The sequence below is a fragment of the Phocoena phocoena genome, chromosome 2, assembly GCF_963924675.1.
Source record: "Phocoena phocoena chromosome 2, mPhoPho1.1, whole genome shotgun sequence".
In the NCBI taxonomy this organism is placed as follows: domain Eukaryota; kingdom Metazoa; phylum Chordata; class Mammalia; order Artiodactyla; family Phocoenidae; genus Phocoena; species Phocoena phocoena.
Genome location: NC_089220.1, coordinates 160,191,141 through 160,211,493, shown reverse-complemented (window position 1 = coordinate 160,211,493; position 20,353 = coordinate 160,191,141). Strand labels below are relative to the sequence as shown.

At 44.6% G+C, this 20,353-nt stretch overlaps 1 protein-coding gene across 8 annotated transcripts in view; it reads right to left on the bottom strand.

Moving 5' to 3' along the window:
* Positions 1-20,353, bottom strand: part of PARD3 (par-3 family cell polarity regulator) — a 630,692-nt gene that overhangs the window by 195,481 nt on the left and 414,858 nt on the right. For all 8 annotated transcript variants that reach the window (XM_065872407.1, XM_065872411.1, XM_065872408.1 and 5 more), the window contains one exon: positions 13,735-13,966. In XM_065872407.1, the coding sequence (XP_065728479.1) occupies positions 13,735-13,966 (232 nt within the window). The remainder of the gene's footprint in view (positions 1-13,734; positions 13,967-20,353) is intronic.

The window sequence follows — 20,353 nt, the reverse complement described above, 5'->3', positions numbered from 1 at the left end:
CGCCAGGCCTCCCCCTCCTCTGCCTATGTCGCCTCCACTTTTACCTGCAGATAAGTAAACACCAGGTTCAACATGTCACCCCCCTCCTCCAAGTATACAAATACGATCCTATTCCGGGGTTTCCCTGTCTGCACGTGACAATCCACCCAGCTGATCAGGCCAGAACATGGAATTACCTCTTACTGTTCTTTCTCTCTTGTTTTTTATATCTAACCAAACAATCAAGTCGCCTACATTCCTCCTGAGAAATGTATATTGTATCTCTGTCCCCTCCGCCACCACCATTTCTGGCCATGATTTTTACAACAGAGACCTAACAGAGTACCTGTGTTCTCTCTGGTTCAGCCCTTTTAATTTTTAAAATTAAAAATAATAATTTTCTAAAAATATGTAAATTTTATCAAGTCATTCTCTCGAAAGGCTTCCCAGTGTCCTCAGGATAAGGTCCTAACTGAGTCATGAGTCCTTCACGATGAGCCACCCTGCTTCTCAAATGCCTCCAGGCTCCTCCCCCCACACCTTTGCAAACCTAGAGGATTTCTACCACCTAAACAGCATCTTTCAAATTGGGTGTTGCAACCCATTAAAGATGTAAAACTGATCTGGTGGGACTCAACATTTTTCTCGAAAACGGAATTACCGAACAATAATAATGACTACAACAGCTAGCATTTACATAGCGCATTCTTTGCACCAGGAGGGGTTCTAAAGTGCTTTGTACATATCAGCTCACTTTGAGCTTCCAAGCAACCCTGGGGAGCAGCTACCATTATGATCCCCACTTTACAACTGAGAAAAGTAAAGCACAAAGGTGTTCACAAAGTTGCCCTAAACCCAAGGCTGCCGAGGGTACAGCTGGGAGTTGGCCCCGAGCCATCTAACTTCAGAGTCCAGGCTCTCAAGCTCTATACTCTGATGCCTCTCAGCATTAGAGCCCATCACGAGGAGGAAGGGCAGGGATCAGACGGCAAAATGTTTACTGGAGTTGTTGGCGCGTATGTGTTTCTTGCTGAGGATCACATCAAAGGAGTCTGAATCCCTCTGATGAAAACTCCTCCTCTCCTCCAAAAGTGCCTTCAGATACATAAGTCACAACATCTGTAGGACCTCGGTTTTGAGGTCATCTTCTGGAGGGAGGCTGACTCTGGCTCCCGGGCTGGGCCCACCGGCTCTCTGAGCCCCCCTCAACCCCTACAGGCCCCTCCTGAGGCCCAGGGTCCCCTCGGGCTCCCTTTACACCCGTCACACAATCCCCCACACCTGGCATCGAGCCTAGCCTGCCTGGAGCAGGCCTCCAGTAAGTATTCGTGGAATGTGTGGATTAAAGCTTTTACCTCACAGTTACCGAAGAATCCCACACGCTCCATAAACAGACTTGAAAAGAATCCACCCCCTCATGGTTGGAAACAATTCTTTCCAGGTGAGGAGTGAAACACTCAGAATTCATTTCACTGCCCAGGTGACTCTTGTGTGAGATGCGTGGCTGCACAAACCTACCGCACTTGCTTCCGAGTCACCCGACAGCACGGCTGACGGGGTGACAGAGAGGGCACTGGATACGGTGGGAGGAAGAGGCAGTTCCCTTAAGAAGTGATCAGCGGGAAGGAGCATAAAAAAAAAGAATGTCTATCTGTGTATAACCAAGTCACTCCGCTGTACAGCAGAGACCGGCACAGCACTGTAAATCAACTGTCCTTCAATAAACAACAAAAAAGAAGTCATCGGGACCAGAGGCCCACGCCACACCCCCCACCAGGTAAGTGCCTTTCCTGCCCGAAGCACCATCTAGGGAACGTGCTGACCTTCACAAGACTTCTTTGGCCCCAGATCTCCACTCTCACCCGCCAGTTTGCAAAGAAGCCGTGAAAGTTCACCTTTAATAGAATTACTTATCAAATACGATGGCCCATCAGCAGGTTTACTGCTCATTTATACTTACCTGAATGTGGAGACACATCACACCAAGTTTATTTCAGGGGAATCGCCTTTCCCGGGTGTGCTTAAGGACAGCTTGGGTGCACAGTAGAGAGTGTTCTACACAAGTGGTTATCAGTGCTTTGCCATTGCCAAGCGGCTGCAGCTAGGCCCTAGAGACACACCAAAGGAAAACCGCCCTCTTCTTAGAGTACCTGTCTGAAACGGTTCCAGAATCAACCTACACTGAGATAAAGTAGATGCTCTCATTTTTCTCAATTAAAATTGTTTTTGGGGCTTCCCTGGTGGCACAGTGGTTGACGGTCCTCCTGCCGATGCAGGGGACACGGGTTTGTGCCCCGGTCCGGGAAGATTCCACATGTCGCGGAGCGGCTGGGCCCGTGAGCCATGGCCGCTGAGCCTGCGTGTCTGGAGCCTGTGCTCCGCAACGGGAGAGGCCACAACAGTGAGAGGCCCGCGTACCGCAAAAAAAAAAAAAAAGAAAAAAAAAGTTTTTGGCATTATATTTTAAAAGGAGATAAAATTAAGAAGGAAAGAAAAGAAACCTGAAATTCTAGGAATTCAAAAGTACACTTGAGATGCTCTCCTGATGGCTAAAGTCAGTTATAGGAGCAGGAATTAGATAAATTATTTCCCTACAAGCAGCAGTGGGAATCTGGCAATGCCAGGGATGAAGATCCCAGATGGACACAGTAGTGGAGGAACCGAGGCAGGAGGCATGGAGCCGGGAGAGCCTCCCAGGGGAGGCCCCAGGGCTGAGCACATCCAAGGGCCAGGCAGGTGCTGATGTGAGCGGCAGGGATGGGGCGTGGGTGAGACAGAGCGGGCAGAAGAAACACCAGAGGCTCAGAAGAGGAAGTCGACGCCGAGAGCATACTCCCAGGAAAGGACGAACAGCCTCACAATTATTTTAATAGAAAAAAATAAACGAGACAGCAGTGATGGATCCATCGCGAAGGTGTGTAGAAAGGGAAGGGAAATGAGGTGTGAAAACAGGAAGGAGGTCAGGGCCTTCACAGGACTAGGGGGCCATCCTGAGAGCAGAGCAGGAGGAAAGCCTTTTCAAAATCATCATCGCTAGCATTCCAGTTTGAGGGTCAGCTGTGGACAAGGGGATGTGGCCACTGGTAATTCTTAATTAACAGTAAAATTCCTGAGTCCTTAAGAATTATTTTGGAGAGAGAGAGGACCACAGACAGAATAAGCTTCAGAAATCAAATTAGGAACAAAAGCCAGGTTCCAAAGGTACTAAGTTCCACGCTTCCCGCCTAGCAGCAGGGGTCTACATTTTCAGAGCACGCAGCAGCAGTGGCCACTTCATATGACAACCTTCACAGCCGTCGCAGCTCCCACATGGGGTTGGCACAGCAGAACCCACAGGAAAAGGTTGAGGAGGCCGGGTGGCCCAGCAGAGGGGTGGAAACCTGCCCCTAAAGCGGGACAGGGCTTCGAACCCAGTGGCCCCATCCTCACCCACTGGGTGGCCTCTGTAACTAGTTCACTTCTCCCAACCTGTGGGTTTAGTTTCTTCACCCATAAAATGGGGCTAAAAAGAGCACCTACCTGACAAGGTGATTCTGAGGATTTAAAGAAGTATTGAGAATAGTGCTCTGGGCAGCCTGTCCACCGGCCCCAGGGCTCAGTGACTGCACGCCACCCAAAGGATGCTCTTCTCTTTAAAGTTGTACCGACCGGCCCATCACCCCCAAAATCAGAAAGGAGGGCCAAGAAGTGGTCTCGGATGGACAGCCCTCTAAATTAACTGGAAGAGCTGAGACGGAGAGAGCTTAGGACAGAAAGCGGGTATATTTTCCAGTTAGTTTGTGTCAGTTCAGTTCAAAGTCTCTGTTCCTTTGTGTGGACAGAGAATGTAAAGCTGTTCCTTTAGTTTCTTTGTTTAAGGACTGGAATTGTAACATAAACCAAAAGATCGTGAGAAACAGAGATGCTGTTTTCAATACAGGTGAAAGATAAGTTATAAACATTACAGACATTGTGGAAGGAGAAACGAAGGAGGTGAGATGTCCCCATCTTGGTCAAGCCACACCTCACACTGGTCAGGACCATTCCAGGCCCCGTGGGGCTGGGAGGGAAAAGCTCCAGAGCGCCACCTAGGGGTGGGGCAGTCTGTAAATTAAACCTGGTGGGAGTGGCCCCCAGAAGGGGGAGGTCAGCCACCAGGTAATTCTCTCTGAGGCAGCTGTTCAGAGAATTGTGAAGAGTAAAACCAAGGTTCTGACTTCTTTTAGGGACAGGATCTTACGCCATCGCCCAGAGCCTGACATCTGAGGCTTAGGAAGACATCCATAGGGCAATGTTAACACTTACTCCTTGTTTGAACCTATAACCCCTCAACCATACTGCCCCCAGACTGAAGGTTGGGGCCTGCCCGACAGGACGACTTAACTTGGAAACTGTATCATCTTTTTTGCAAGTCTGATGGAACAGAAAATCCTTAAATCATTTATGACTACTAAGAGCAGAGAAAACAGTCACTTCCACAACAAACCAAAGAACATGATGTGCTCTAGGAGCATGAAAAGACTTGCTCCCTGGGGACCATCCCCTCAGCCACAGGCCAACTAGGGAGGTGATTTCATCTCCCAAAGGCGGAAACAAGCAGCCCTGCCCTGGTTCGGTCACTGCTCATAACATGCAAAACCACTCCAGGTAAAATTCCTCACGTGCACTGTCACCACCTACTCTAGCGATTTTATGGATTTTCTTTATCTGTTCACACAACAAACACATTATCTTAGTCTGGGTTTCATCAGAAGCCAATCCTGAGACAAGGGTTCAGGGCCGTGGTCTGACGGAAGCTGAAGAAACTCTGGTCGGGAAGTGGCGATGGGACCAAGGGAAGGAAAGGCAGCCCGGCAGGACGGTTCCCAAGCCTGTTTCCACTGCGGGCAGGGAGAGTGATGCCGTGGGCAAACTCTGGGAGCTGGAGGAGGGACGGCCTCTCCACCAGTAACATGCACGGGGCTCCCCAGGGCTGATAAGCATAGATTCTGATGTCAGTAGATGTGGGGTGGGGCCTGCGATGCTGCATTTCTGCCAGGCTCCCAGGGCCTGCCATGCACTCTCGGGGTTAAGGGCACAGACTTCCACCTCAGCGTTCTAACCCTAAGGCCGTGAGGCCTGGAATACGTTCACACGGGCTTCCTTGGGTCATCGCTGACGCTGCTCTGAGCAGGCCTTGTTGCAGGCACTGCCGGCAGTTCTGCACCGCGGAGCTGGCGGGTCCGGGCTAGCAGGCATCTGGTACATTCCCTGGGCACTGACGATGCACCAGGCACTCTGCACAGCATGCAGCAGGGAAAAGGGGGTTAACGGTCCCTGACACTGTCGACACTTTATTAAACCAGGTAAGTGGGATGGATCATATGTTAGGGGGTGGTGAGTGCAAAGGAGAAAAAGAATGCCAAGAAGTGGGGCAGGAAGTGTCCCGTGGGAGAGAGAACAGTTTGCGGTGCTGGACAAGCCCCCTGAAAGAAAGCTGACACTTGAGTGAAGATGTTAAATGTCCAAGAGTGAACCCGTCCGTGACCATCTGAGAAAAGATTATTTTGGTAGAGGGATGGGTGAGGTCCAAGGCTGGAGAGGGCCTGGCAGTTCAGGGAAGAGAGGCTGGGGTAGTCGGGGTAAAGTCAGCAGAGCAAAGAGTAGAAAAAATGAGGTCCGAGGGAGTGGGGGGAGGGGTGGGTCCTGTAGCATCCAGTGGGAGACTCAGGATTTCCTCTTTCACTCTGAGAGACCTGGAAGCCAACTGGGGGTTGAGAGGAGGGACATGCCGTGACTCTAGCTTCGAAGTTCAGAATATAGAGAAGAGAAGCAAGCGGAGGAGCAGGGAGTGTAGCTGGGAGACTACTGCCCAAACCCAGGAGGGGATGGGGATGCCGAAAAGTATGAGGATTACAGAGGTGTGTCAAAAACAGATCGAACGGGCCTTTGCTTTTGTACGTAACGGATTAAACGCGGGGTACAAGGAAAAATAGGAATCAAGAACTACTGCCCGCTTTTGGATCTAACCAACTGAAAGAACAGAGCTGCCATTACGTGAGAAAGGAAGACGGAGAGGAACAATCCGGACAAATGCCTGAGCCGTGCATGTTAGGTTTCAGGCGCCTGGGAAGAGGTAGCCTCTGCTAATCTAGAGTTCAAAGAAGCTGCCCAAGCGGGGGATGTGAATTTGGGAGTCATGCGCCAGCAGACTGTCTTTAGAGCCCCGAGGCTCTGTTTCCTAAGAATGCAAACGTTCTGTGTTGCAGAATAGAGGAAAACAGACGGAGACTGAGGCCCGAGCTTGGAGCACTCCAATACCTGGAGGACGGGGCAGGTCCAGAAGTGGCAAAGGAGACAGTGACGGGTGGGCAGGGAGAAAGGCGACCCCGGCAGGGTGATCTCGGAGAGGAACAGGAATCCACACACCGAAGGGTCCCGCGGACCGAGGAGAGGGTGTGAATACAGCAGGAAGACGCAGCAGGAGAGGCCACTGGTGGCCGGATGAAAACAGGCTTTAGGGAGCCAAGGGGGACGAAGGCTTCATTGAAGGGAGTTTAAGAGAGAACAGGAAAATGGAGGCAGCAGATAGAGATTGATCCCAGGGCTTGCTAAAGGAGAAAGGGGGAAATGGGAAAATGAGGGAGTACTTGGAAGGGGAGGTAGGGTAAGACAGACTTTTCTCTAAGGTGGAAGGTAGGACAGAGTAGATGATCCAGGAGGGAAGGGCCAGCATCAGGGTGAAGGAGAGAGAAGAAAGAATTGCTGCAGCGACGTCCCGGCCTAAGTAAGAAAGGATCAGACAGCTTTGGGGGACTGGCCTGAGCTTAAGGCATGGGTGGCTCATCCGTCCTAAAAAGAAAAAAAAATGTAAGCAGAAAGGTTAACAGGAGACCATAGGTTATTTCACTATGATAGGAAATCTAACCCAGTTTTACTCTCTTGTTTCTAAACTGGCCATTATTAAACATAGGTCAGAAGAAACCCATCCAACACTCACTTATGTAAGAGGTCACGACCCCAGTGAATTCTTTAAAAGACTGCTGGAAAGGATCAAACAGTTACTTTTATATAATACTTTGTGGCTTGACAAAAATCCATTTAGGAATAACATGTACTTGATCCACGATATTTAATGTAAAAGATATAGAGAGAGTCTCTAATGGTAACAAAAAACATTCAGAAAGAATATTTCCAATCTATGCTGGGGTAAATGTCGTTAGCCAAGCTTGTCTTCTAGTGCAGTTTTCAACAGTGTGTGGTATTTATTTACACTGTGCTAGTAAGGAGTGAATAGTCACCAGCCTTCAATTTTCACATCAACTGCAGAAAAAAGATGCCATTTTCTACACAGTCTGGTATTGAAATTGACTTAGCATCTCAGAACTGTCAAAAATTTCTTTTACGTAAAGGCTTGCTTTACAGAGACTATAAAGTAGGTGTCATCCTTGACACTTGCATTCTGTATTCAGGCCGCGGGTCTCTGGAATAGCAGCGTTAAAGAACGTCAGAAAAGGTCTTAGCAAGGCCCGGTGGTCCCGCTGGGCGCCCCTCGGCTCCCTCTGCAGTCAGTTTCCACGCTGGAGGTGTCAGAGGCTCTTTGCTTCAGCTAGAAGAACCCTCGCCAAGGATGCTATCAGCTGCCCTAGGACTCATCTTTGCTAAGAGGTCAGTCTGGCACTTACTTTCCTCTGTTAAAAACGGGAACCTGTTTCCTTTCAAATTAAAAGAAGCATATACTAAGTATCGGATTTACAAATTCAGAACTTATTCCAAGGAAACCTCCCAGTAGGTGTACTTATATAAAGGACTGGTTCTCTGTCCAGGTGACAAACAAGGAAACAAATAAAAATATGCAAAACCGTTCTCTTCCAGCTCCTTCTTTCCCATGACAAAGTACTGCTCTTGTGTTTCATTAAGCAGGCCTAATTTTTCTCCACATTTATTTTAACTGCGTCCCCTGAATCACCAGCAGGCTGCACTGGATGTCATTCAATTCTGCCAACGAGAAACCGGTCACATTAATCCACAGGGCAGTTGGGCCCGAGGCAAAAACCCACACGTCCTGCTATTTCTGACGTGAGCAAATTGACACGGTTCTGTGTGCTTCCTTCCGGCAGCACCGGAGGGTTCGCTCAGCCGGGGAGGGGGCGAGGGTCGGGCTGCCAACTGCTACCAGGTCAGAGCGGAGGTGAATTCTTCTCACAGGCTCCCATCCCAGTACCGTACGTAATACCACTTATGACATGGCTTTCCTCTTCATCATCACATTTCTCTTGGAGAGGGATGCAATTCTACCATTCTCAGGAGATAGAGCTAACTCTACAGTTTCTCTGAAATCCCAGGGGGCCATGAAGCATGAGGGCTTTGTGGATGAAGGCTTTGCTCTAAAGGAAGGACCGTCTGAGATCCACCTGCACGAGCTTTCACACCTGTGATGACAACACCTGGCAGCTCTTTCCAGGGACGTTTTTATAAAAGAGTGTGCACTCTCACTCCCTGGGGTCCCAGCAACCTCGGGATCATTATTTGCCAGCGTCTCTCCACTTTTTCACCCTGGAAGAACTTGCTGGTTCAGCCATCCCTGAGCAAAGATATCTATTTTCTCAGCCCCCCACCCCATTTTTTTTTGTCTAAACTGTGTAACCCATCAAGGGAAGAACCTTTGCCAAAAAGTCCTTTTCACACTGGCCCATTGGTCCATGGATGGATGGGTGACTATCCCAACCCACACAGCTCATCGCCCGCAGACTGTTCCCCTACCTGCCTGCGTCCCCAGCTGCCATGTCGCACAACAAAACCAACCCGGTACACTACGCACTCTCAAAGCACCCATCCTCACGCCCGATGGGTGTGGGCGGGCGAGTTCTGAATACACCAGCAGTGAGAACTCTGGTTTTCCACGATGAAAACGGGCCAAGAAAAGAGAGGGAAAAACACTTCTCTGCCTTGTCAAGCAGTAAACCCCCAAGCTTGACATCAAGAAAAGAAAGTCCCAGAGCGATTATCGTGGGTGTTACGAAACCATCAAAACTGCTGATGTCGTAAACAAAATCTGTCAACAGCCACTAAGAATTCATTGAAAGTAAATTTATTGTTTGTTTAAAAAAAAAAAACAAAAACAAAAAACAGAACTGTGCAATATGTGCTTCTCAAGACATTTGGACTCTCGTTTGTTGCTCATCTCTTCTCGGGCTTCAGTTTGGCCAGGCTAAATGAGAAACACGGTACAGACACACGGTTAGTGAGCACAGGTAAGGGAGGCAACCGAGACGCGTGTTTGTTATTCTCTCAAACGCCTACAAGGTGCGAGCCAAACTATGACATCGAGTTTTAAAATCTGATCGTGTTCGCTGCGTTCTGAAGACGATTATATTCTAAAAAGGGAAAGACAGCCGTATATCTGACTTCAACCACACAAGCTTTCAAACTAAATTATCCTTTTCCTCGTACAGAACTGAATAAAACCGTGCTGTAGGGACCCAGGGAATCATTTTCAATGTAACTGGAGGATTCAGTTTTAACGGTAACAGTGCAACATGGCTTTTGCTTTAGTGGTCCAGGGGGCGGCAGGCCCTCGGCCATCACGTGTCACAGCACCACACAAAGCACCTGAGGCGTGAGTGGGGTCACGTCCAGGAACCTTCCGTCTCGGAGGGCAGGCAATTCCATGAGATTCAAAAGAAAACGATTCTCATTTTTCAGGCAAAGTAGCCTCGAATTACACTTATTCCAGGGCTGATAAAAGGGGAATACACACTTTTAAATGCTTACGGTCTGAGAATATCGTCCTAAATAAGGGAGTTTATTATCTTATTGATTACTTCATTTTGGAGATGGAAACTCACACACAAACACGCTCCTTAACAACGCTATTGCCTTCCTTTAAAAACGGAGGCATTTCAAACATTAAACAACAGATCTCTCTCCTTCTACGGCACGGACTCAGTTCCCTCTTTGGTGACAATTTCATACAATTGCAGAATTCTCAGAAATATTTTATAGTATTAAATTTGAATAGCCGTGCATCCGAGAATCAGACATACACAAAGGCTCCACGTTTCAGACCCTCACGCTGCCCTGCACTTTTCACACAGAACGAGCACATCAACAAAGTCAAGTTTACCTTTTTAGTAGAGAAACTCAGCCTTCTCAGATCCAAAGCCATTTTAAATCAAGGCAATGGGAGCGCCTTAGGGGCAAAAGAAGATGGAGCACGTACAAGGAGAAATTCATACAAACACGGGACACTTTACATTTGTCATTTGATTCCTTGTAGATTTAAATTTATGATTTAAAAACTTGCATTAAGGCAGCTTTTGCACTTCAGATACTCCATAATTTATAAACAGAGGAGTGACTCATGTGACTCCCAACATTCTTTCCTAGAGCTGTTTATCAATAATTAAACTGTTTTTGTGACTACCATTCAATGCACGAAGTAGAAAACCATGTCGTCTGTATAGAACAACGAATAAAAATACCGACTCAAGGTGCCGTGGTTTCCTCTGGTACAGTTTTTGAGATATGGTACATCTATGTGGCCCTCATCAAATGTAAACAAAATCACAGACAACTTACAGGGGTGGGAATAGAGTGTGTGTGTTTTGGGGTCAAGGGGAGAGAGACGGTGGGCAGCAGAGCCTGCGAGCCTGTTTTTTGAAGGAAACCATATTATTATTCCCTCAAGAGACTAAAGGGGAAAAGTTCACATGCCTCAAAAGCTAGACTCCCAACATCTAATGCCCCTTACCCTTCCTTACCTTCTTCTTTCTGTTATAACTGAACCAGAAAACAGAAACAAATCATAGCAACACCCCCCAACACACACATACACACACACACACACACACACACACACACCTGCTTTGTACTTCAGGCCTACGTTGGGCAGCTATACTTGAATCTTCTTACAAAGTGCTCTAAGAAATTATATGCACATACACGTTTTGATTAAGGTATTTTAAAGCAACACTGCTAAGGGAATCACATCCTATTCTCCTCAAAAGAACAAAGAGGAAGGAAGAGACTAATTTTTAAATCTTACTATATTCCCCTCTGTTAATTAAAAAAAAAAAAAAAGGGAACATAACAGAATCAACCTGCAAGTCTATTAGTCTCAAATAATTAGATCCAGTAGGTATGGAAGGTGGTAAAAAAGATTTTGAAAAGTCTAACAATGCTTTAAGAGTCTTCTCAAATACTAAGGACATTTCATAATGCTGTGAAGGAGTTAGAGGCAATAGACAACCAAACAAAAAGCTTCTGTTAGTCTAATAAAGGATTCTCAACTTCTTTTCAAGGAGGAATACTCGCAAGCTTCAACCATTACCCAAAGCGAAACCAGAGAGAAGACGGCCACATTCAAGGCAACTAGACAAGATTCTGCAACCTGTTACGATAACTTTGCATTCTCCATGAGGTGGTATGTGGCTCTCCTGGAAGAAAAAGCCCTGTTTTGTGGTATTCATACACTTCCTGGGGTATAAGTACCCCCAACACGGCTGATTTTAAGCTACCAGCGTGTGGTATCAGCACCGTGCCAATACAGTGAGTGTAAATAACCTCAAAGGCAGAGATCATCATGAAATGTAATAAAATAATTAGGAAGTGATGAGTTTTGAGTTATTAATTACCTTTGATTTTTATAGAACTTATCTAATTTTTAATAATGGCTGTGTTTAACAATCAATTGGCAAAATTTCTAAAAACTGAACAATTGACCCTCACAAGCCAACATGGGCTGCTGACTCCAGTAAATTGGTCCCAGAAAAGTGTGGACACCCATGATTTTCTCAGTAGCCATTCTTAAACACTGGGAGACTGTGAGCTCAGTTTTTAGAAAATACCTTCGGTCCCTGCACTTAAACACAGAAGTTGATTTTTAAGAATACTCAGGCCTTTGAAGTTACAAATGGGTCAACTTCTTTATCACAAAGCTGGCTTTCACTACGTGTTAGAGGTATAATCTGTAGAATTTGATCTAGAGTAAACATCATACAGTGTTTTACAGAACTTTTAGTAAAAATGGGGCTGGGTTGGGTTGCATTCAGGGTCCCTTTGAAACAATATATATTTCCCCATGGTCCCCACACTCACCACTCCTCTGGCCCCAAAAAGAAAACTCTAACGTAAAGCCTCTCTTACTCTGGAGTCCCAAGCTACAGAAAAAATAATGTATAATTAAAATAATGTATAATTTCTAAAATAATTATAAACAATCTAGAAGTTTACTTACTTTTTTATTCAATAAGAACAGAGCACTGAACCCATCGGATAAACGTTGGCCGATGAAGGAAACCTACAAGCCATTAGCCTTCAGGAAGACTTCACGGAGGGGGGGGGGGGGCACCTGGAAGTGAGACTGGGCTCCAGGTGGGATGTGTATATCCTAGGGGAGGTTTCCTCTTACTTCATATTCTCTGATTTAAAGAAAACAGGGGTGCAAATTCCCTCAATGTTAATTGATAGACAGCAGCTTTATTTCTGTGCATTATGTAGGTGCCTGATTACCTGCTGTCAGTTTGCATATATAGAGTGAGAAGCCCTCTGCCTAACACAGAAACTGAAATAAAGTGGCAGTTAGCTCAATTCCATCCGTAAGTGTTCGAGGACACGGAATGTAATGATGAAAGATGGTCTGACTGCAGATGCATTCAGGAGGAGCGGTATATAAACAAGAAAAACTCTGCTGTGAAAGGATGCAAATCCCAGTGTTCTGAAGCACTGAATATGGAAATGCGACCATATTTAAATTAAAGCTGATACTGCCAATGGGCCGGGCTCTGTGTGATCTGTGTCTGTAGTTTACTTATTCCATGCACTTGACTTAGCCAGACATCCACAGGACACATCTGGTATGTGTGTAGCCTGCAGGCTGGGCCTGAGTCCTCGCTTCACGGCCTTGACTTATCTATAACTCCCTGAGTTATTGAGGTCAACCTCAGGACCATAAATCAGGAAATTCTATGAAAATAAAAACTCTTGTTCACATTTTGCAATTAATAAAAAGCTAAAAGGAAGGGATTCATAATGCAGGATAACTACTTTTTGAAGAGTCAAGGGGCTATGCCATCTGTTTTCAATTTTAAACCATCATCTTGATATGTTTAGGGGTTTAATTTATGGAACAATCAAGCAATCTTTATATTTAACATTAAATACCTGAATATTATAAATCACCTCCAATGAACGTTTATGGGAGAGTTTCAGAGCAACTTCTGAACGACTTGTCACTTTTATTGTGCAGCCACGATTTGTAAAAAAATGATATGCTAAGTAATCCTAGAGTATAATTTAGGGGCACAAAAACAACTGTCAGGAAACAGCCAGAGACTGCATTTAATGAAATCTTTACCGACTGAAGTAATAAGTATTACATTAATCAACACAGCTTAATTGAAGCTCTATTTGTAACATTTTTTTTTTATTAGACTTGTTATTAATGAACCTTTATATGCTACCACTAACTTGGGCTCCATGTTCAACTTCAACAATGAACAATTGTTCACACGCACAAAAGAACAAACAGGGCTGTGAGGGCCCTTTGTCTCAGGCCCTCCTTCCTCTCCACAGTAATTTACATGGTTGGCAAGATAGCATCTTTCAGGCTCTTTAAAAGGGTCTGAGATAGTTCAAGTGCAATCCTTAAGAAAGTAAAAACACAGCAGCGAAGCCTGGGAACTAGAGAAGAATCTCCACTGACCTCAAAGACAAGGTCGTCAAAGCTGTGCTTGCACTGGGCGGGCACTCACACGGTCACACGGGGGCCGGCTGGCCCTGGCTGGCAGCACCTACCTGAACATGTCTCCCAGGCCCCTCAGCTTCCCCTTCTTGGCTTTCATCTTCTCCTTCTCCTTGTCTCTGTCCTTCTTCTTCTCTTTCCCCATTTTCTCCTTCCTCCGATCGGTCTTCTCGCCTCTCTCTTGGTTTCCATTCATCTGTCTCTCCAGAGAGTGGGAAGGCTGGTCGCTGGCTGTGGAGACAGACTCTCTCCCTGATCTTGAACTTTCTTCCGTGTCTTCTTCCACTTGGAAGGAAACAAACACACAGAAAAGATAAGGAACACAGGGAACCAAAGGGACAAAAATAAGGAGGCTGCAAGTCGTGTGAGGGTTTTCTTTCCCACATTTCCAACTAGGCCTGCAAGGATGTTTACTTCTGAGTAGAATTAGAATGAACGCGTGAATGAGAATGAACGCGCGGTGTGGATGTTTACTATGCACATGGGTACTCCTGCGTGAAGATGATGGGCCAACGGTAAGGGAGTAACGGTAATAGTAATAGTAACGGTAACCGTAATCTGGCTCCTGGGCCGGATGGATTCTCTCGCGTTGACATAGAGCCTGTACTGCTGGGGGGATAAGCAAGCCCTCATCACACAGCCAAGCCCAAGGGTCCTGTGTACCACACTGGCGAAATGAAGACAAGCAGCCCCTCGCCAAGAGCTTCCTTTCCTCTCGGGTGAGGATGATGTCGCTCCACCCCAGCCGCTGACCAATTTGTTCAGTTGCACCACTCCCTAGTCAGCACACCAACGTCAGCACAGGACTCCTTTCCTCAGCCTCCCAAATACGTATGACCCTCTGTGATTTCTGCGTAGAGGAAACTGGATCTTCACAGCCTAACTTTTCCTTATATTGTCATTCAAAGGCCAACGTCATAAGCCAACGCCCCTGTATGTTCTAATCCAAAATAATTTTGCATGTCGGTCGACACAATGGCAGGTGAACAGAGGTGGATGGAGACACGAAGGCATAAATCCACAGCCTCACACTCCTTTGAACTTTGCAGATAAAAGCTCTGCTTAGTGATAACGATGTTCCATCCTTTGAAGCGACACTTAGTAAGCATGTGGTCCAAGGGCATACCCCCAACTTTTTGCATTTGAAAGAATGACAAGTAACTAGAGTAGGTTTCTACCTACAAAAGAACTTTAGGAATTTCTATATTAAGAAGCAATAGATGCACACATCAACAGCCATTCTCATAAAGCTTTCTCCAGATTAGCTGCTTAAGCTGTTCTTACAAATATATTGATAATAAGAATTATTGGGGTTCCAGATTACCCCTTGAAATCTGAGGTCATTTTCCCCCTGCATCAACAAATAAAGTATGAATCAGTGTTTTTCCACTTCTTCTAACAGAGAAATATATAAGACAGTTAGAAATCTTTCACAAAGAACTAACCTCTAGATCAAATTAATATATCTTCAAAGGAAATTCAGCCTTGCCTCTCCACCAGCACTTGAGTTAGCAACACACAAAATCAAGAGTATAATAAGACCAGTTAAAACAATACTAGTATCAATTTATTTACAAAACAGAAACAGACTCACAGACTTGGAAAACAAACTTATGGTTACCAAGGGGGAAAAGCAGGGGGAGGGAAAATCAGGCATTTGGGATTAACATACACATACTACTATATATAAAACAGATAATCAGGGGTTCCCTGGTGGCGCAGTGGTTAAGAATTTGCCTGCCAATGCAAGGGACACAGGTTCGAGCCCTGGCCCGGGAAGATCCCACATGCGTGGAGCAATGAAGCCCGTGCACCACAACTACTGAGCCTGAGCTCTAGAGCCCACAAGACACAACTGCTGAGCCCACGTGCCACAACTACTGAAGCCCGCGCACCTAGAGCCCGTGCTCCACAACAAGAGAAGCCAGCGCAATGAGAAGCCCGCGCACCGCAACCAAGAGTAGCCCCCATTCGCCGCAACTAGAGAAAGCCCGCACACAGCAACGAAGACCCAACACAGCCAAAAATAAATAAATAAATAAATTTATAAAATAAAATAAAATAAAAACAAAAGATAATCAACAGGGAACAAGGAACTCTGCTCAATACTCTGTAATAGCCTATATGGGAAAAGAATCTAAAAAAGAATGGATATAATGTATATGTATAACTGAATCAACTTGCCATACACCTGAAACTAACACAACATTGTACATCAACTATAATGTAAAATAAAAATTAAATTAAAAAACAATCTTAGTATCTTTGTTCTGCTATTAAACCCTCACAGATCATAGAAGATGCTATCAAATGATGGCACAACCATAACCAAGTAATTCAGTTTTTTACAAAGTGCCAATTATTTAACATAATAACAGAAAAAGTGTAGAATTCTTCTGTTTTCACATTTGATTAAAAATACAAGCCAACATATTTCCCATCCCAGCAGGTCATGCCCTGGGTACAGCCAAAGAGTAAAAATACCACTGTGTCTAAATCCGGAAGGTACTTTGGAGGTCATTCAGACCAACCTCTTCCATTTCTTGCTGAGGAAACAGAGAGATTTGGGGCCAGCACACTGCCGGTGTGGGGCTCGCTCTACTATTTTATTCTGGTACAATTGTACCTCAGCCAGACCTTCATGCATTTCTTTGATCAACTCTGTGATTGCTCAATTCCACGCTTCATACAGCATGGATGTTGGTCATCTATCATCCAGTCACTCCACGGTCTGCCCAGAAGATCATTCCAGCAGCCAGCACTGCATCTCAAGAAACCCACTGTCAATCCTGTAGTCATTCAGCTCCGTGACTTGTAGCTGCTACTGAGGAAATCACTCCAGAAGCTCGATCAAATGTGCACAGGGACTCGAGGACCGGCTCACAACCACAGAGATGAGCAGAAAGGCTGGCCTCCCTCTGCACTGAGGTATCTAACTGGAAGCCACTCTCCTCTTGCAAGAGACAAGGCAGCTTTTCAAAAAGTTGCTTCTTTCCCTCTCTGTCAGTTCATATGGAAAAGGAATTGTGCGGGTTTGTTAGAGAAACCCAGTTACAGCTTTCAGATGGGCATTGCTAGTGAAAATCCATAGCCTTACAAATAAATGCTGAGTTAAGGCTGTCATCTTTGTGTGGTACACAGAGAGCAGGGAAAGAGTCCTGGCCCGGGGGGCTTGCTGTGTAGCCTTTTCAAGGGGCGTTCCCCAAGAAAATGTAAATATAGCTTATGCAGGGTTGGAGCATCTTGTCTGAAAACACCCTTGAACTTGGCTGTGCTCTAACTGATGGTAAACCATGGCTTCCACATTATGGGAAATGGGTGTGGCCTCAACTTTGAGGTAATGGACCAAATCAGGATAAAACAGTTCTCAAAAGTTCCCGGGAACTACAAAACCCAGGTGTGTCTACCGGTACGCTCAAGTTAGATAAATGGATGCTGGTGATTATTCTAAAAGTCTCGCAGACAAAACTCCTTTTACCTATCCGTCCATAGGGTTTTGTACAAACTTTTATTATTGCACTTCTCATATGATATGATCACAGATCCGTTTCCCATTCCCTAAACTTCTAAAATGAGGACCGCTGAGCAGACGGTGGCTGCCCGTGAATGGCTGTTTAACTGGAAGACTACTGGTGAGCCTGACTTGTGACTTTATCCCAACCAGACAAACTTCTATCCAACCTCTGCACATCACCATCCTCTAGCTTCAGAACAATGTCTACGCTCCTCTAATGAAGCCTGACAACACATGCCACACCCCGGTAACAGTAACCCCAGGAAGGCCACTGTGCTTGGTTAAGCTCTCATCAGTTTCTGGTAGAGTTTTACGCAATTATTGTTTGGGCTCTACGTATTATCCAGTGGCTTGCCTGGCCCCCTACAATGTCTGAGACCATAAACAAACAAAAAAAAGAGCTCAATACATGTAAAAGACTTCGTCTTCCACTGGGACCACTGTCATAAATCATGAATGGAAAGATCAGTAGCGATTCTGCTAGTTTTCTGCCTAATAGTTTTGGGAGAGGCACGTGGGACATATGTCTGCTCTTGGCTCCATCACAGGATAAAGGCAGCGCGTTCACAACGAACTATATGCTGAAGTCACATTTGTTGCCAATTCCTTTCATATTCACAATCATTTCCTGGTGTACGTAAAACAACTTATTTTCTAAACTGGGTGAAACAGAGAAAATTAGTATTAAGTCATTTATTAACTTCAGGTTTTGTAACCTCATTTTATAAAATCAAAACTCCTCGCTCAGTTTCCTGCCCCGAGCAAGTGGACTGTTTTACAATCGTACTTGCACATTTGAGAATTCTTTGTTTATTCTGAACATTCTGATTTAGATAATACACTATCACAGAAACTCTTCTGGGGGTGTGCTGATGTAACGAACCCCTTTGAATGCCAACTAATTAAAAATATTTAGCAATATGTGCCTTCATACCCATAAACATAAGATGTTCTTTTAGAGTATTACATTGTGTACGCTTCAAACGCTAAAATTATTTGATAGAGAAAAATAAGAATCTCACTTTACCCCATCCCTATGCAGAATTACTGCGGTTTTTAAAAGCTTAAGTAAATTGGTGACACGTGCTTACTTTTTAAAAAAAAAAATGTATGTATTCAAGGTCACCGATAGTCAGATTTTGTTTTCAGTTTTAAAACCAGTCTTTGTACATTTAACACTAGCTTTATAATAAGGTACATAAAATATTTTTATTCTCTTAAACTACAAGATATTCAGATAAACAATTTTTCAAGTAAGAAAAGGACTGGTAATATATCATCCGTAAATGGCTTGATTGATTGCGTTCATACAATAAATTACAATGCACAGACTAATCATAAACCTACATTTAGGTAATTGACTATTTTAAATGCTATATAAATTTTACATTTTTTCTCCTTAATTTTGCTCTTTGCAGATTGTTTGCTTTCCTTCTGCAGATAGTCTGCACAAAGAAAGATGATTACCTCCTTCCAAACAAATTTTTGTTACCTCCTTCCAAACAAAAAATTTCTATTTTTGACTAACATTTCTGCTCTGTGCACTGCAGTATCAGCTACTTTCCCGTGTGATTACCTATAAAAACAGATACTTTCAAGTTTCTCTTTTTAAAGAAGGTATAACGTGAAGCGGCTTCTTTTTCTTTCAGGCAGCACATTCTATAATTAAGACATACCTAATTACCATGTTTTCAACAGATGCAAATACAGCTCAATTAAAATTCTAGTCCATGCGACAAATTCAGCTACTCAGTTCTGCAAGATATCACATTAGGACTGGGTCACCAAGAAGTTTGGAAAAGACTGAGCACATACATGGTAAGGATTATGGAGAAAATGACCTTAGGCGTCAATTGAACCTCAAAGTTCTGTAGCTTCTGCCATAAATAAACACTTCGATCTCGTCATCACACACATTTCATTGTCAACAGTTGACTCTAAGCCACATGGTCTTTTTTTCCATTGAGAAGCAATACTACTGTTGGGACTGGAATGATCTCCATTGCTCGCCTATCCCAAATCCACTTCTCCAGTTCTTCTTCCTAATGAACTCTGATTGTGTTCAGGAATGCAACCCAGCTTCAAGGGGTGAATTCATTACTAAATTTATACCAACCTATGGGCCCCTGCCCCTGTTGATTTATTAGTCCAATGTTATTAGTCCGAGAATGGCCCCATCACCCCGAATGGACATATTCCATGCGTGGGGAGATGGCTCACTCCCTCCAGTTGGACGTAATCAGGAAAGCACGAGGCCTCTGAGCCCTGCAGTTACCCTCGGGTTAAGCTGACTTGTGGACAGTGTGGCAGAAGGGTCAGAAGGATGGCGGGGCTTTGATAACACCGTTAGGCTGTGGAACCAATAATCCTGGAAGCTACCCAACTCTAGAACCAGTTATGTAGGACAATGTATTTCCTCATGAGCTGGTCTGAGCTGGGTTTTCTACTAAATGCAGCGGAAAGCATCCTAACAGGTACATTATATAAATCAAACCTCAGAGCAGCTGTGGAATAACCACAGTACTATTTATCACAAGTGTAAGATTTAGCGGTTAATGTCACTCTAGGCAGCTTTGACAATCTTACTAGAATTATTTATTCAGACTTGTTACTAGTGTTAAATGAATTGGTACAAACATCCAGAGAAACACAAAACAGAGGAATACAAAATGAAAACGACAGCATTACTTCTTATTTGCCAGTGAGCAAGTACTCTTCTCCGAGGGCACAGCTCAAAGGAGTGTTATTAAATATTTGTTGAGCGGACTGAACAAAGAGCCCATCATATGAAAACCATCCTTTACTGTTCCCTGTTTAGAAAGAACTACTCTAGGAATTAGGAATATCTAATAATAGAAGCACATATTCTTGAGTAATTTCCAATTTACTTTGGAAGACAAAGGATTAAACGTAATAACTGGACACAGGATTACGCAGTCTTCAGAATCTATCTGCTTAAAATTTAAAATGAGTGAGTTAAAAAGTGAGACATTAGTAATTGGAAAATTTCACTAGACTTAGCAAATCCACTGACCACTACCAATTTCTACTGACTAATGTTAGGTAAAATACAATGTACTAAAAATAAATGAGGACTGAACTCCCAGGCACTGCAAATCCTGCATAGGATTTGAGAACATTTTATTATAAATAAAATA